The following is a 16,974-nucleotide window of genomic DNA, read 5'->3' on the forward strand; positions in this document are numbered from 1 at the left end:
AAGTAACTTTTATATTTTTAGGACACCCCAATGCTGGGTCCGCCTCCTGAAACACTCAGCTGCTGGAAACGCGATGTCGACGTGACTCGATGACATCATTTCTGCCCAGACGTCAGCTGCACAGAGTTCCCGCCAGCGTCCCGCTCTACCACGTTCCCTGGGTGTTGGCCGGTTCCCGACTGGGAATTTCACTGGATTCATTTTGCTTGGTGACGTGGGTGTGATACGATGACAGGAGCATTAGGAAAGGACAGCACAGGATTCATGACGGGCAGGTGTACGGGCGTGTATGGAGCCAGAAATCAGAGCAACATTTAGTTTAAACTAATAGATTTTAATAGAAAAAGATAAACCACCAAAAAAAAAAAAAAAAAAATGAATACAAAAGGAAAACTGCTTATTTACAGCACTGGTAGTTTTTCAGTCATTTCCAACATAAACAGCACAGGTTCGCTGATGCTCACTAAACGGAGATTTGTTTGCCGTTAACAACCAAGGCTTAGTTCAACAACTGAACATAATTGAGTCATTTTACGGAGGAAAAACAAAGTCACACCTGCTGGCACGACTATTCCTGTGGTTCTACTTCACGCAGAGACAGCGGTGGATCGTCACTGTTGTGCCTGGACACTAAAACACAGAGAATCCTACACCAAACCAAACAGGCTGACTTTATTTTGTTTTCTGCCCTCCGACACAATCAAGTATTTCTCAGGTTTGAGAGGCAACCGACAAAATGATCTCTGTTAGAAACGCCGTATAAACAGAGCGCCAGCGACAGGAAACTAGGTGCCACGCGAAGAAGCGCATTTACACGGCTGAAAGCACCTAAATGTAACTAAGAACAAGTAACACATCGTTCGTTACGGCACACATGAGGTACTCAGACTTGGGCCCTAAACAACAAGAGCATTTCTATAGTGCAATTTAGGCCGAAGGTACAGCCTGCCATGAATATCATAATAATTCCTAACGTTCAGTGGACAATGACCCGACTTTCTAACTAGTTCTCCCGTGGAGCGGTTTTAATTATGAGTAGGTTTGAGGCCTTAAACAGAAATATGTGTTAACTTACATTATTTAGAACTGAAGAAAAATCCGCGAGTGAAAACATGGTTAATCGAGGCTCCTATTGCTTTGAGGGGGGCTGACAGCTCGCATCTCAAACACAGTAGACAGCATCATCACGAGCTCCTCTCATCATCATCACGAGCTCCTCTCAGCATCATCACGAGCTCCTCTCAGCATCATCATCACCTCTCAGCCTTTTACTGATTAAAATGTCAAACTCTGCTCAACGCCCCCCCCCCCCCTCGCCCCGCCTCCCCCGTTCCTCTGACCACAGGTTCTTAGTGAGAGCAAGTGCATTCCTCCTGAACTTCTGTCCGCCTGCAACCAGCATGAAAGCAGGAAATCATACTGAAGAACAGAGCAGAGGGGTCAGAGGTCATCTTTTGACCTTTGCGTCTTCCTTGATCTTCCAGATCATCAGCTCCATGCAGGCAGTTGCATCTTCGCTCGAATCGTGGCCCTCCACTGAAAAGACACGCACAAGTTACAAACAAAGAAGTAACATCGTCTTCTTTTTAAGCCCCGTTTGTTCCTACGTTTCCCGTCATTGAAGCTAGCGGAGGCAAAGAGCTCTCAGAACTTCTCAACACACGTAAAGTGACTTTAATGAGTAAAATAATCCCTTTAAGCAGCTCTTCAAAGAAACTCAACTGACTCCTGACTGAAGGCCAGGATGAAAATCTGCTAGAAGGACAGCAAAAATAAGAGTCTCTGTGAAGGTTCTCAGTCATCCAGGTCATCGTAGTCTAAGGAGCTTGGAAAGAAAAGCGTCTGGACTTCTTTAACCTGCTTGAAGACGTTTCACCTCTCGTCCGAGAAGCTTCTTCAGTTCTAGGGTCAAATGGTGGAGAGTTTAAGCTCTGTGGGAGTAACTCACCAAGAGGGACAATGGACCCCCTAATGATCCTCTACCTAATCACACGAGCCAAGGTGTGAACACGGGAGTGGGTCACAATCAGCCAGGGTTTCAGGTGAACCCATTGGGAAACCTGGCCCCACCCTATCATGTGATTTCCTGAGGTCAAAGGGCCCAGGATGTGAGTGGGCGTTGAGGCGTCTAGGGAAGGATCTCAGAACTGGATTATCGATGGCAGACAGTTGGTGTCATAGGCCCCGCCCTCTGTTCAAAGATGGTCGTTCACAGTGGACAAATAAGAGTCTTGAGTACTTGGAATGAAGGCAAGTGGACTTCTTTTTGGTTTGTGAACACCAAGTGTTCAGACATGAAGAAGCCAGGTGCCTTCTTGCCACCGTGACCTGGATGACTGAGGACGTGAAGCTGTTGCTGTCGTAGACGGACGTTTGTATTTCAGGTCAAAAACACAGATTTCTCCCCAAACACTCGGGCTTCTGCAGCGACATCTGCTGGTGACACGGTCACACTGCAGTCACATCAGTTAGACCTGGAGCACTTTGTCTTTTTCACCAGCAGAATTAAAACTTGTGAGATTTAAATTTATAGCTGCTCAGTTTCATTTTATTGGACCCTCCAGGTTTACTACATTCCCATGAAACTGCTGTTATAATTGAATCATTTAACTATTATTTCACCCACTTCATAAAATGACTGAAGCAGCATCCATCTGAAGAGCCGTCCTCCCCTAAAGATTTACCAGCAATTTACTGTTTTCATCCTGAAACACCGTGTGTGTGACACCGTGCACATCGCAGCCCTCACAGGCTCCACCCCCATTCCTAATTTTCCAAAAACGTCCAAACTAAATCGGAGCAGTTCAAACAACATTCATGTCATTTTCCACACAGATCAGTTTAGATGCTGCTGAGAAACACCGGTGTTTGCGGTGCTCAATTTTTATGAAGAATTACAAAGAAATCAACGACAGCGTTCTCACCGTTGTCCTGGATGATGCGCTTGAGGTGATCAGCCATCAAGTTCTTCAAGGCACGCTTGTAGGGCAAACCAAGGCGGTGAGGAAACACGATGGCCGTGTCTACAACCGAGCTGTGGATGAGCTGCAATCCAGAGAGGAAAGCACCCACGCTGTTACATCATAGCTTTTAAAAAACTCACTGCAGTGACCGTTTGGTAAACCTCGTGGGGTTAAGTTAATACATTTTAAGCAGAGGGAGGACGTCCTCCACCAGCGCTACCTCTCACCCTCCAAGCAGATGCACTCACGATATAAAATCCTGTTCGAGTTATCATATTCACAAGACTTTCAGGAAACCTGCACAGCTGGGTGGACGGCTGAAGGGGAAAAAAGGAAAAATGAAACCGCTTTAAATTTTCTTCAGTGAAGAAGCGACTCACTTTCAGAGCGAGCAGGTCGCTCTCCAGGCTGTGTCCTATCAGGATGGATTCAGCGCTGAACATGGAGAGCAGCACGGCCTGAACGTCTCTCAGGGTGATGGCGGCGCTCTCCAGATCCTCCGCCGTTACACCCGAAAACCTGTGAGTCACACACGAGATCAAAATCAGACCCGAGATCACTGTTGGTTTAGTTAAGCAGCAAAAGCCGGCTGATATATTGTCTCAGGACTCACCGCGTGTTGTAGTCCACCACTTTGCTTTCAGGTTTCACAAACGTGTCGTAGATGACTTTCATCTCTGAGTCGATGACCGTCACCCTGGTCAGCTCCAGACCCTGCTTTGTGTAACACTGTTTCCACAGGTGAGGGAAAAATGAATAAACGACAAAAAACAAAAGGTTTCTCTCATTTCTACACAAGAGACTCTCTTTGAAATAAAGATTTTCTTTAGCAAACATATAAGTAACAAAAAAAGCATAAAAGCATAATTATTTGCCAAGTTTTCACAGGTGAAACTATGTATAAATCAACAATAAACTCAATAAATTAACTATAAAAACGCACAAAACTGAATTTGGTGGTGAACTCACCATCTCACAGTCCAGAGCAAACACCCCTGCGTTTCCATCTGGAGGCAGAGGTTTGCTGAAGGTCGACACGAAGCCGTCCAGTGATTCTTTACGCCCGTCCTGAACGTGTTGCTGTGGGGACGGGAACCGTTTTAGGTCTGATAAACTTAGTAATATGTACATATGTAAATAAACAGGGATGCATGTAACATAAGGTATTAAAAAGGTCAATTCGACCTCTATAAAGAGCAGATCAGTCCCCGAGTGTGCTGGCTTTTTATCAACTCCTGCTAATCCATTGCTAGATAAGAGCAGGACGATACAAAAGTCTCTGAGTGAAACGACCTGGAGGCAGCTGCACTGCAGCCGTAATGAGAGCTGGTTAAATTCTCCAGATATTAAGCAAAGGGGCTTCGGTGTTTCCGTCCCGCAGGTCGAATCGATGCAGCGCCCTGCTGTGATTCAACACATCAACTGAAACCATGAGTGACTCGTGTCCATCTCACTCTGAACCGACCTCTAACCCACCGCTGAACTCTGAACACGACGCTGCTTTAATAAAATCCGCGTCTTATGAAGTTGTTGCCTTGGGTGAGACTTAATAAATCAAGATTATGAGCTTGTATGATTTATGCCGTCAGTTAAAAAGCTGGAGGCATCGCAGAGAAGCCTTAATGAAGGCCGGAGGCGCAGCAGGATGAACAGCTGCAACGAGTAACTCCAACCCCGGTGACGAAGTTGTGCTTTCCGCCTATCTAAGATGCACCTTTGTACTCCATCTGCAGGACGTTCTGGTTTTAACAAAGCGGACTCTCATCAAACGCGTCTGTCGGCGTGTTATCAGGTACTTTTGTGCGAGTAGATTCTGAACAACGCGGCTCTCAGCAAGAAATCTTCTTCTCGTCTTTTCTCGACCTTGCGAGTTTGCGTTTAGGTCACGGAAAGGTCATCGGCAGGAGACGTGCAATGTGCAGGATTCTTTGCACCGTGACCACAAACCAGTTCTTATCACGACTGGCACTTTGCTGCTTCCTTGTTATTTCTCTCAGTTACAGCCAAGTTTAGACACAAACGAGGAATCTGTCTTCAAAGGTGAAAACTTTACTGACATTCAGACAGAAAAACAAAGAAAAGAAACTGAACGTGCACGCCTGCTCTTTTTATCAGGTGCTTTCATACCTGCACTTTATACACATCTATGCACACTTTATTACTTTAAACCGTTTTTAGCTGTCAGGTTTATGATGCTTCAGACCAAGATGTTAGCGACACACCCTTTAAAGTCACTCAGACCAGGCGGGCCGCCTTCAGTCCCCACATACATCAATCACCCTGTCGCTGGTCCACCGCTGTTCCTTCCTCCACCTTTGATAGATGCCGACTCCTCCAGACCCAAAACACCCACGAGAGCTGCAGTTTGGAGATGCTCTGACCCAGTCATGCAGCCCCCGTCAAACTCACTCACATCTTTACACTTCATCATTTTTCCTGCTTCTGACACAACAAAATGCTCACTGCTCCCTAAATTAGCCGGCGCCGCGGTGAAGAGACAATCATAATGTTATGCCTGATTGGTGTTGTCGTCACACCTGTGAGACAAGATTGTGTCAAAGCGCAGATGTGAGGATGTTAAGAAAATCTCTGCAACTTTAAAAAAGACAATGATGGGAAACATTAACGGTCCTGGATCTGACTAATGTGGGACGAAACATCTTGGTCACAGCTCCACGGGAAAAGTCAGAGCAAACACTTCTCATAGTGAAGACACAGGACAGCATGAACAGCCCGCTACCAGTGGCTGAAAGGCAGCTCGATGTAGGCGACTCCGGCCACGAGAAGAAAAAGTCCTGCGGTCTGAAACAACGGCTGATCTATTTTGTTAAAGTTCCCAAAGGCGTATGTTGATGACGCAGAGCGCCTAGCATCAGTTCATGAATACAGTTGGTACAGTTTTGCACAACGCTGATGTTTTCCTGCGAAGGGGACCCGAGGTGAGAGACGTGAAGGTGGACGCAGGAAGCTACAGAGTGTCTGAGCGAAGATTTCAGGCCCAGAAGAAGAAACTTAAACAAGACACCTGAAACACACCAGCAAGAAACCACAAGAGTGTCCCAGCTCAGGACCAATCAAGCACCTGTAGAAGGAACTGGAAACGGCAGAAAACCAGTGCTCCCCTCCAACCTGTATGAGATGGAGCAATTCTGCCAAAAGAATGAAGAAAGGTCCAAAAAGCCACATATAGAAGATATTTCAGTCTTTACAGTGTTGTATTAAATACACGGAGTATTAATACATGTAGATGGGGAGTGTGCTGTCCTGTTATGTAGTGCTTTCTTTTAAGGGTACCTTGGCCGTTTGGCAGCCTGGAGCGCCCACAGCTGCAGCACAGCAGCTGTAGTTGGTCTCCCAGCCTCCAGCAACTTGAAGAGAGGAGACAGACAGGAGCAGATAAAAATAAATGAAAGAAAGTGAATGAAAAGCAGAAGGGAAAGGCAAAGATGGCTGAGGTGCCGACTGGGAGACTGATGGGATGCTCTTCTGATGAATAAAGCAAACGCACCTTTGTGTCTGCGCAAACGTCCCCAGTGAAAGCTGCATTCCTCCTTCCGCACGCAGCTGCCGTTGACGTTGACCTTATACTCTGCGCCGCATCGACAGCATATCTTGCTAAACGCTGCAGAAGAACAGATCACGTTCATATTGCTGTTAACATGAATTCACAGTTTAACAGCGATTAAGGGAGAAGCGGGAGCGTCACTCACGGTCTGCGACGCCCTTCTTCTCGGGCTGGTTGTAAACGACGGCCTTGCCGGCGGCCTCGGGGTTCGGCCGCGGGTATCCGTGCTGCTGGAGCTGCTCCTCTGTCATCAGGTACGCCTTCATCTTCCTGTACAGTGTGGCTCCTGCAGGGAGACGCACACACCTAAATGACGCCTTTGCACAGACGCTGAAAACTCAGGACGACGACTGCAATCGTCGAACGCGACTGCTATTCTTCTCGAGGTGAGCTCAGACGATCTGAGGTTACATCTAATGATTATTTCCACCACAGGTGATTCAATCGAATTACCTACTGCTCTATAAACATATCACAGGATTTATTAGTTGCTGCTGATCAGTGCATGATCCCTTTAGAAAAAGTCTCGTAAACACGCTGCATTTGACGTCGGGTCACGGGGCAGGTAGCTGGCGGTAAACAGGACCCTGGTGGTTGTCACAAGACCATCTGAACAGCTTCACTGTTAAAGTAAAAGCGCCTCAACAAGTAAACAAGTCTCTGCTTGACACAAAGAATCTTTCAGCTTCTCTGTCCTGCACTTTTCACTTTATCAGATGTTTAATCTGCAAACCAAAAGGAGGAAGGAAACGTTCCTAACAAGGCCGGAGAAAGAGCGGCGTGAAATCGGACTCGTCCTCTCACCGATGAGTTTCTCCTCCTGCTGTTTACCCGTCCTGTTTACAGTGAAGCTGGTTGTGGCAGCAAGACGACCTCCCAGAACTTCTTCGTGGGACTGTGGCTTCCTTTTAGCTACTGACCCCGGCTCCTCTGCGGGGAAAACACAAAAAACACCAAATGTTTACTGTATATGGAAAACCTGCTACATCTGCTGCACTCACGTCGTTGTTTGTGGATGTAAAGAGCTCCACTGTAACGTGTATGGGAAACCCCTACTGGTGACCTACTGGTGACGGGAGACGGACTGGCGCTGCTCTTGCTCCGGAGCTTCTTTAGCGTGTTGACAGCTACATTGAGGTAGATGTTCTTACTGCTACTGCGCTCGTACACCAGCTTCTCCTCATCGAGGGCCTGAAACGAGACTTTCCGCTTACACCGCTGCAGCACATCAACGGGTTTTATCCACCATCAGAACCACAGAGGGCAGAAAAGACTGACGTAGCTACTGCGACATTGGCGGTGTCTCAAGTCCCGCTTTAAAGCCTTGTGAAGACCGTTTCCCCGCCAACGCCACTTTGGTTTCAAAAACCAAGAGTGATGCAAAGAGGCAACGAGTGTGCGGTTCCATTTTCATACACAACATGATCACCATTTTTAAAATAGACCTAATTTTTTATTTAAAATGACCCGATATGAGTGACTGAGCCCATAAAATCAACACACAAGTGTTCGGTGAGCCGCTTCCCCCACGGGCTTCTACAGGACCACAGCTATCGCCATCTGGTGGTCTTTAGATAGAATGCAGGTTTGTAGCTACGTCCATGTTTTTCACCATCTATGGTTCATACAAAACAAAAACAGCCTAGGCTGTTTCAAATGTGCTGTTCATGCCATTTGGAAGGCGCCGTCCTCCGATGGGCAAAACTTGACGCATTCATCGATGAAAGTGTTGAGGTAGCGCTGGCGGATGTTGGTGGGAACTTTGGCCCCGAACTCGGTGGGGATGACAGGACGCCTCATTGAAGTACTCTGAAAAGGTCAAAACGGAGAGAGAACAATGACTTCAAGCCACGTGCGCAAACTATCCGACGCATCAGGTTACAGGAAGCTCGGGATACCTTCAGGGTGGGTGTGTGCGCCACCCTCTTCTGCGTGACGGTAGACGAGGTCTTGGACAAAATACCGACTGTGGTCTGAGCTTTGACACTCTGAAGGGTGTGACTGGGGGATAACACGCGACCTGCAGCATGTTTAGTGTCTGCGGGACCTAAATCAGAAAGACACACACGTAACGTCAGCGTTTAAAATCTAGGTTTTTGCCATTTCTGCCTCTTGGCAAAGAAAACCGAGCCACTCGTACTTGTTTTGGAGGATGCTATCTGAGGGTTAGGACGGTGCGCTATTCTCTTCCTCTCTCCAGAGAAGCTGGGGCTTGAGGCCTGTGTGGCTGCTTTGACCGAAGCAGAGAGCTGGGCCGCTTGCTGTTGGGCCATCTGCATACGCTGGTAGCAGATCTCCTGGGCCGTGGGTCTCTTATACGGCCGCACCGCAGTCCTGGAAGGTGCATCGGTCTGAAAAACGACAACAGGAAGTTTTATCTAAAAGTGAAGGCGCTGACGTACATACAACACAAACCGTTACAGATCAGTCTGGAGGCAGTTCCTCTATGAAACTGTGAGTCAGAGGTTAGAGCTCACAGGTCGCCACATGTAAGCCGAATTTATTTCTTAGATTAAAAAACTGAAAAATGTTATTTTGGTTGCTCAGAACAGAGCTGATGATGCAATCAAAAAAAAAGCTACACTTCAAAGTCAGCTGACACCCGCTGATTAGATCACCCAAATTGTTGCTGACCATTTTGTCACCACAGGTATGGAAACGCCCAGTCGAGCAGTTACTGGCTAACTACTGACAAATCATGAGCGGAAAGCCCCGACAGCCTCAGATCGCCTTCTCGCTCTTTACTTCCTCGCCCGCCGCGTTTCCCGAACCCACACCTGCACTGAAATAACACGGAGTCGCGGCGAGGTCTGCTGTCTGGCCTCCCCGTGACTCCGGCGTTTAAAGAACAGAGACAACAGAAGCGTGAACGAGCCGCAAACATTTGACTTCAAGTGGTAACGACGAACTCCTCCTCAGCCAAAGAAGCCCTGAAACTCCCGTTCCTCCTCTTACTGTAGCTTCCTCGCTGTGCCAAGCTTCTGCCGCGTGTTTTTCTATTTCTATTGTGGTGTTTCTATCGAGTTTAACCCCTCATAAAAAACCTATTGTTTAGTATGCAAATATTATTGGTGTTATAGGAACAGCTAGAGGCACTATTCAACTGCCAGTACTCTACTTAAATATTATAAAAGTAGTTCATTAGTTTAGGGACATGTAAATTGAAACCTTTATAGCTTTTATGTTGTTTTTGTTGTATTTCTTCTTACAGCGGATGATAGTAAAATTTCAGGGTTTTGATGAAAGACATTTAAAGATGTCTCCTTGGACTCGTCAGCAAGAAAAGCCGGGTCAAAGGTTACACTGTGCAATACGTGTTATTTCTCCATATCCCAATCAAAGATGAGCATTAAACTAAGCCTGCAGGTCGTAAGATGATTGACTGTAGTTGTGTGCGACACCGTGCACAAAACTCACTCTTTATATAACGAGCAACCTCGGAGACACCTGCTGCCGGTCCTGACTGTGAGATTATAGGACGGGGAAAAAACAAAAACACTGGAAGAAACTTACATTTCCTTTGGCAACAAAATGGGAGACTCTCTTCTTCTGACCAGGGAAGAGAGTGGTTAAAGTGCTGTCTGTGCTCTTCTCCTCCTCTGAGTCCCTAGAGTGCTGCTGAGAGGGCACAACACGACATTTCTATTGAAATCAAAGCAAATTCATTAGCAAAAAAAAGGAAACGGCTAAAGCGCGACAGACATCAGCACCTGCTTGGCCTGCCTTCCCTTGTCTTCCTTCTTCACGTCTTTGGATTCATTGAAGATCCGCAAACACTCCTCCATGGGATCCGAGTCAAAGTCCAGATCGTCCTGGAAACCGGACAGGTCAAATCTGACGCCGTCAACCTCGTCCCTGCCCGCCCTGCTGCAGTCCACGTCGCGGTCGCCCTCGTCCTCCGAGGAGGACGGAGTCAGCTCCGACGCTTTCCTCTTGTTTAGACGAGTCCTCTTTAAGGCGTCGGCAGATTTCCTCACCAGGACTTCCTCGGTTTCGTCGTCATAGTCCGCCTCCATCTGCTCGGCCTCGTCCGGACTCTCGTCTCCAAACAGATCAGCGTGGCTCAGACTCAAACTCTGTCTCTTTACACTCGAAGCGCCGACGCTTTGCCTCGCTTTATCTTTGCTGTTCGATGGGCTCGCTTTACTGCTGCTAGAACCGCTTTTGCTAACTTTTTTCGCATCTTTTTCTCTTCTAATACCATCGAGCTTCCCGTTTTTGTGGGGATGCTCTTTATATTTGCTCTGTTCCTTTTCCTTGTCTGATGTTTTGGGCTTCTTGCTTTCCCTCGCGCCGTTTTCTGCATGTTTATCTTGCTTGCTCGAGTCCGTTTTCACTTTATCCAAAGTTTTCAACTTTGTGTCGCTCTTCTTTTCGTCCCTGCTTTCCTTGCGAATTTTATCCGACATCTTAACCTTCACTGTGTTCTTCCTGTCGTCTTTCTTGTCGTGACTCCTGTTCTCCTTTTTCGCCGAATCCTGGTTTGAGCTTTTTATCGACCCTCTGTCTTTACTGCTGCTGCTGACGCTACTCTTACTACCGGATGATTTGTTTGCTCCCTTTTCAAGTTTATGTAGTTTCTCAGTCTTGCTACTTTTCTCCTGACTAGTCTGACCTCCCTCTTTCTTCTTTTTCTCTGGGCTGTCCTTTCTTTTAATATTTTCCTGGGTGTCAGAGTCCTGCTTATTCCTCTGCATCAGTGCATTTAGCAAACTTTCACCACTCCCTTTTCTCCCCTTCCCAAAAGAGTCTGAGCCGTGGGCGGCTTTTCTCTGCTGCAGATTGCTAAGCGAGGTGGGGCGATACTCTGCCCCAGAGCTCTCCCCATCAGAGTCAGAGAAGGTGTACTTTTTTGTGTCTACGCTTTGCTGCCGTGGCTTTTTCGCAGCTACGACATAGTCCTCATCGGAAAACTCCGAGCCCGACAGCTTGTGCGCCTTGCTGCCTTCTGTCCTGACGGGCCGAGCGCCCTCGCTCCTCTTGTTTTTCACAGCGATTCCAGCCGAGTAGTTGGACAGCGGGTCGTACTCCATGTCCGTGGATGGCCTAGAATTATCCACAGTGTATTTGCACTTTGAAGAGGACGTGCTATTCGAACGCTTTGGGCTAGGAGGAGGAGAAGGAGGTTGGTGCGAGTGTGTCCGAGACAAAGGCCTTTTCAGCGACGTGGGAACGTATTCCATAGAGTTGCTGTTGTGCCCCTGATTGTCTGAATCCAAGGTGTACTTGCTGCAGCCAGGGGTGGGATTATACCCTCCTGATGTGATCTGATAACTCCCGGGATCATAGGCCAAGTGCGAACCCGCCGCTTTACTCGTGTCCGTCTTGCACGAAGACAAGCTGGCGTTCTCGCTGGGATTGTACGGTTCGTCCCCAATCCGAGAGAGCTTCCTCTTCTCCCGCTCCACCTCACTGCGGACCTCCTCGATGGCCTTGTTGACCAGCTCCAAGGCGCCACTGATGTCGCCCGAGGCAGCCGGCTTGCCATTCTGCTGCTCCTGCGGTCTCACTACTTCAGGATTGAAGGGATCGTAGCCTTGATCTGGAGGGAAGAATAAAAGTGATCATTTACTGTGTGCATTTTAAATAGAAATGACCGGATACAACCAACTCGTTAAGCATGTCAAATATTAACCAGGAAGTGATGCATTCACACTGCAGCTGTTTCTCTGTCCCTGTATGTAGAAAACTCAGTGTTCCTGCAATAATTTACAGGCCACTCACTCAATCTGTGGAAATGATTGTTGCCTTATGTAGTCAAATATTTGTAGACGGTGAGGTCACTGTTAGACTGATGGAAGGAGAGCGAGATAAAGTTCTTCCCATCAGATGCAGTTGGCTAGATCAAGTTAAACTAGGGCATAATCACAACTATCACCACGTGAGTTGACGTTTAAATATGGACACAAATGGCACAGAAAGCTTCAGAGGCTCTGTAATGGAAGCGTCAAAGGTTTAAGGAGAACTGCACAGGAACGTGGATGTGAGAGTTAGCAGCAGGTGGAGCTACACTCCGGAGAGAAGAAGAATCAGAGTCGGTAGAAGCAGGACAGAATACACGACGAATGAGAGGGAGACAGGTGTAACAGTGGAGAATGAAGGTGGATGAGTGAAACGTGTGCATGCTTGAGTAGATGTTAGTGAGACCTGCTATGATGTGTGGCTTGGGAGCTGAAGGTGCCTGGATGCTGATGGACAGGATTAGAAATGAGTACATGAGAGGCACAGCTCAGGTCGAGCAGACTGGATACAAAGTGATCTGCGCATGTGCAGAGGAGGGAATAGCGCAGGTAAAAGACGGGGCTAGAAGGGAAGAGGAAAAGAAGGGAGCAGGCAAAGGAATGAGCAAAGTGTGGGAATGTGATCGTGCCCAGATTTAATTAAAACATTTTCTTTCTTTTCCCCCCATTTTAAAACCTAAATGTTTACTTGGAAATGCTCATTATTACCATATAATATAACAAAGTCCAGTAGGATGCAGAGCAGCATTCTTCGAGGAGAATGTGCCACAGTCCCTTTTAACGCCTCTGAACACACTGTAGAGACCAGAACAGCTACTGGAGAGCGAATCGGTCATGAACGCCTCACCTTCTGCTACAAGTGCAGTAGAACATTTTTCGCCCTCACTGCTTTACATGAGCTCATATTAACAGCTCTGTGACCGCCTCATCTGGTGCTTCAGTCCCGTTTTTCACGCCTCGCTTTGTGCAGTCATGTGTGCAATATTCTAATTTTGTAGCAGTACATCAGAATATGTGCGCTGCTGCAATTTCCTGCCTGCGGTTATTTTACACGTCCTTAAAGGTTGGTTTGGTTTTCTTTTTTTAATGTACCCCGCATCCACGATATAAACAATAACACGTCTGCCAGTTCCCACACGTCCACAGCACCGTGTGCCACTCCACACTCGTCCTACAAACTGTGCAAACACGTATTTAGGTCCATTCAGTAACTGACAGAATAATGCCGAGCACCTTTGTGTGCGGAGGGAAGGTCTCTCTGCTTTTTAACATCTGCCGGTGCTCCGTAGGACGGCCGTCTCTGCTGGCTGTGCCTGAAGTGACAGTACGGTCTGTTACACCCATTCCTGCCGCCTTGGCCCTCGCTGTGCTCCGCGTAAAACGGACAGTCAATCCCTCGGAAGAAGCCGGTGGATCTTAACATTATCCCCAGATGCTCCTTTCATGCCCGCACGAAAGCGTTCGGCCTTTTTTATCTACGTAGTTTTAGTCGGACAGCGAGAGCTAGCAGGAGCGACGGAACAATAACAACGTTCCTACGGCGCCATGTTGAATCGGTCAGGAGCAGCGAAATCTCGCGTGAAGTTGGCTCGCAGCGACCCGTAACGTCTCCGCTACACGGCGAGCGTAGAAACGAGTCAAATATACGGCCGTTTTCCTTGAACCCCGTCACTGTTCCACTCGAAAGGGGATTGAGGCGGACACTTCTCCGTTTATAATACGGGAGCTGACAATATGTTGGCTATTTATTCATTTATTTCCCCGAACATGTCCAGAACTTTAAACACACCGAGTCAAGCTAATTCCAGAACACCCGAATGTGCCCTTCATGGTCCGTGTGAAAGCCAAGTAAACGAGACAAGTGTTTCAAGATTTTATTTCACATAAGTCAGATATCTCGAAGACAGACCTGGTGATGCGGAAGAAAAGAAGGAAACCATGTCACAGCACAAACAACGGTGGTTGTAGATGTTGGTCCACCTTTAGAGCTCGGAACATTCACGAAACCCTCGTTAGATAAAACACCTGTGCAGTTTCCACTACAACGGGCAAAATGTTTAAGGAAGGGGGAATAATTACATATCTGGGCCGTACAGATTTAACTCAGTGTTTTTGAGAATTGTGCCAACTTATTCAGTCACCATCTTTAAGTTAGCCGAGAAAAATAAATGCCTCAAACTTACGGACTTAAAAATAGGTCTCAAATAAGGGAACTACTTCTTTGAACACCCAAACAGCCTGTTAATGCGATTAACCTTTGGATTCGATCATTTATTTAATCTTTCTAAAGCCCACATTAAGCATTTGTGGATGGTCACAACTTTGAGGGTTTAAAAATGAGTAACCCATCAATACATAATTTAGAAGGTGGTTGGCGCTATCAACCAGACTTCCTGTACTGCCTTAAAAAAAGATGAATAAATTGCACACCCTCCAGGTAAAGAAAACATTAGCCGGCTCCTAATGTGGTCCTACGTGATACCTACCTTCAGCTCCACTGGCAAATTTCTAACTAAGCGCTGCTCGTGGTTTTTGTGCCCTCCACTCGGTTCAATTAGTAGAGGTGGGCAGACCGATAGTACCAATACCAACGCTAGTATTGGTATGAGATCGATACTAGCACAATGAGATCGATACTAAATCCTCCAAGTTCAGCATGTAGCACTGAATTGCGTTAAAATTGTGTTGGATTTTTTTGGGGAAACATGCAGTGCGATAAATGTCTTAACTTTTTTGTGTTAACTGTCGTGTCTAATTTTCAAAATGCAACAAAACCAGTGGAGTGTTTTGTTGTGTTAACAGTGATTTAGTGGTCATTAAAATGTGTTCAGAATTTTAAAAAACTAATGCTGATTCATATAAGTCAGGACACACTGCTCTCATCTATACGAGCTCCCTTTATAGTTTACATGTATAGGTATCGGCAATACTGGCCCTGCAGTATCGCACAGCGCTACCAGTTAGATCCAGCTCAGCTTCAGGTGTGCAGGAGCAGCATAATAATTGGCAGTCTTTCAACGCCTGAACCTTTGGCTGGTTTACTTCAGTGCTTTGCAAAAGTGAACCACTCCTTATTTCTTTATACTTTGCATGGAAATAAAAAAACAGTTGCAGTGATTTATTAAGATATGTGCAAATGTACACAGAAAGCCTCGATTATGCAAAAGAGTTTGAAAGTCAGTATTTCATATGAATCCCTTTATTCTTCAACACATTCTTACTTATTCTTATGGATAATAGTTTGGCTTTTAATTTTACATAAGCTGAAGTTCACATTATTGATTTTCTACGGCAAAAACATTCAACAAACTCACTATTTTAAAATGTTTGCCCCATTGATGATGTAGATTTTTCAAAATTAAAGCCTTTTATTTAAAAAAAAATACAAATATTTTTAGGACTTGCAAAGTTTAGAGTGCTGATTACACTCAAGAACTGGAAGACTGGATTAGACTTTATAGGAAAACATCTGAAACAGCTGGGATGAGAAGCAGCTCATGATCTAAAGAATACCATTTTATCTTTAAAACATGGTGAGGTAACGCTGTGGCATGTATGGCTGCCAGTGTTACCTTGTCACTGATGTTTACTGATGATGCGGCTGCCGATAGAAGTAACAGGATGAATTATAAAGTGCGCAGGGCGATGCGTTCTGCTCAGAATCACCAAAATCTGTAGAAATGCCCAAGAGCTTCTCATATAAGACACGGGATATTATTCAGTGGCCAAGTCAGTCACCTGATTTCAACCCAACAGAGCCGCTTTTCAGTTATTAAATACAAAACTCAAGGCAGAGAGTCTCATAAACAAGGTCTGGCAGAGCATCTCAAGGGAGCAAACGGCATTTGGCAATTTAGAGTTCAAAAAGATTTTCATTCAAGTATTAAAAAATAAGCCGTTCATTTAAGATTGTTAGTCTGTTCTGCAGTAGTTAATGCAAAATCTTTGGGTTAAACTTCAGTCACATTTTGATTGTTTGATTTAGTGTCCGCTGTGCTGGTGTCCAGAGCCAAAACTAGAGAAATAAAATGAGCCTCTGTCCAACAATGGATTTTGTAGCAGCTGCTGTAGAATTGTAGAGAAATTTCATCAAACCATGGATGAAAATGATAAGATCTAGAAATACTCTATTGAATTTGGCTAGTATTGCTTACGCTTGTTACTTTGCTGTAAAATGCCACGAATGTGTCGGCAGCGAGAAAAATAACAGGGCGTCATGAAGGGCTTTAAAGATGACGCTTTTATTTCACCGGATTTATTGTAACTCCCTTCAGTGAACTGATATGCGTTGCTTTTCACACGGATATCTTTGTAGCTATGATCCTGTTAAAGATGAAGTGATATATCTATATATCTATATATATCTGATATATCAAATATATCTAAAGATACACAAATAGACTTCAGCAGGCCCTGTAGCTTATTAATAAACATGCTCATATGATTCATGTTAGAGAAATCCTTCCTTCTAAACAACTCTGCGCACGCACACGGTGCACAAATAACATCAACTGGATGCTGTTGAACGTTTAAATGTTGGGACTTGAAATTCCGCTATCTGCAGCTGATTAACCCCGCCTGCACGTCCCGTTGAAATGCTTTAACGGGACAGCAGGGGGAGACAAATACCTGCGCGGTGTTCCCGTGGATCACGCCATGTTTCCTGGACACCGCACAGAAAACAAACTGCTGTTGCATCATGCAG

The 16,974-nt window shown here is 46.1% G+C and overlaps 1 protein-coding gene across 2 annotated transcripts; it reads right to left on the minus strand.

Annotated features, from left to right (window-relative positions):
- Positions 1–313: 313 nt before the first annotated feature.
- rexo1 (REX1, RNA exonuclease 1 homolog) lies at positions 314–14,465 on the minus strand. 2 transcript variants are annotated; one of them, XM_040034945.1, is made up of 16 exons: positions 13,503–14,465; positions 10,239–12,070; positions 10,042–10,143; positions 8,669–8,879; positions 8,427–8,575; positions 8,200–8,337; positions 7,596–7,719; positions 7,333–7,458; positions 6,674–6,814; positions 6,472–6,585; positions 6,258–6,331; positions 3,933–4,043; positions 3,577–3,692; positions 3,344–3,482; positions 2,925–3,045; positions 314–1,536 (listed from the first exon to the last, which is right to left on the minus strand). In XM_040034945.1, the coding sequence occupies exons 1-16, from the start codon at positions 13,690–13,692 to the stop codon at positions 1,448–1,450; spliced, it is 3,777 nt and encodes a 1,258-aa protein (XP_039890879.1). In that variant the 5' UTR covers positions 13,693–14,465; the 3' UTR covers positions 314–1,447. The 2 variants fall into 2 exon arrangements, with proteins under 2 accessions (XP_039890879.1, XP_039890877.1); XM_040034943.1 differs by having other exon boundaries at positions 10,042–10,146; positions 13,503–14,462.
- Positions 14,466–16,974: the final 2,509 nt, after the last annotated feature.

This window comes from Simochromis diagramma, unplaced genomic scaffold (assembly GCF_900408965.1).
Source record: "Simochromis diagramma unplaced genomic scaffold, fSimDia1.1 OVJJ01000816.1, whole genome shotgun sequence".
Taxonomy (NCBI): domain Eukaryota; kingdom Metazoa; phylum Chordata; class Actinopteri; order Cichliformes; family Cichlidae; genus Simochromis; species Simochromis diagramma.

What these genes read in the sequence shown, in the direction of transcription:
- rexo1 (XM_040034943.1), bottom strand. Translation starts at nt 13,692, where the DNA reads ATGTTAAGATCCACCGGCTTCTTCCGAGGGATTGACTGTCCGTTTTAC. An exon ending in CCTTCCCTCCGCACACAAAG is followed by an intron (nt 12,071 to 13,502) that starts GTGCTCGGCATT and finishes TCTTCCCTCCAG; the next exon opens with ATCAAGGCTACGATCCCTTC. An exon ending in CAGGCTGCCAAACGGCCAAG is followed by an intron (nt 4,044 to 6,257) that starts GTACCCTTAAAA and finishes CCGTCCCCACAG; the next exon opens with CAACACGTTCAGGACGGGCG.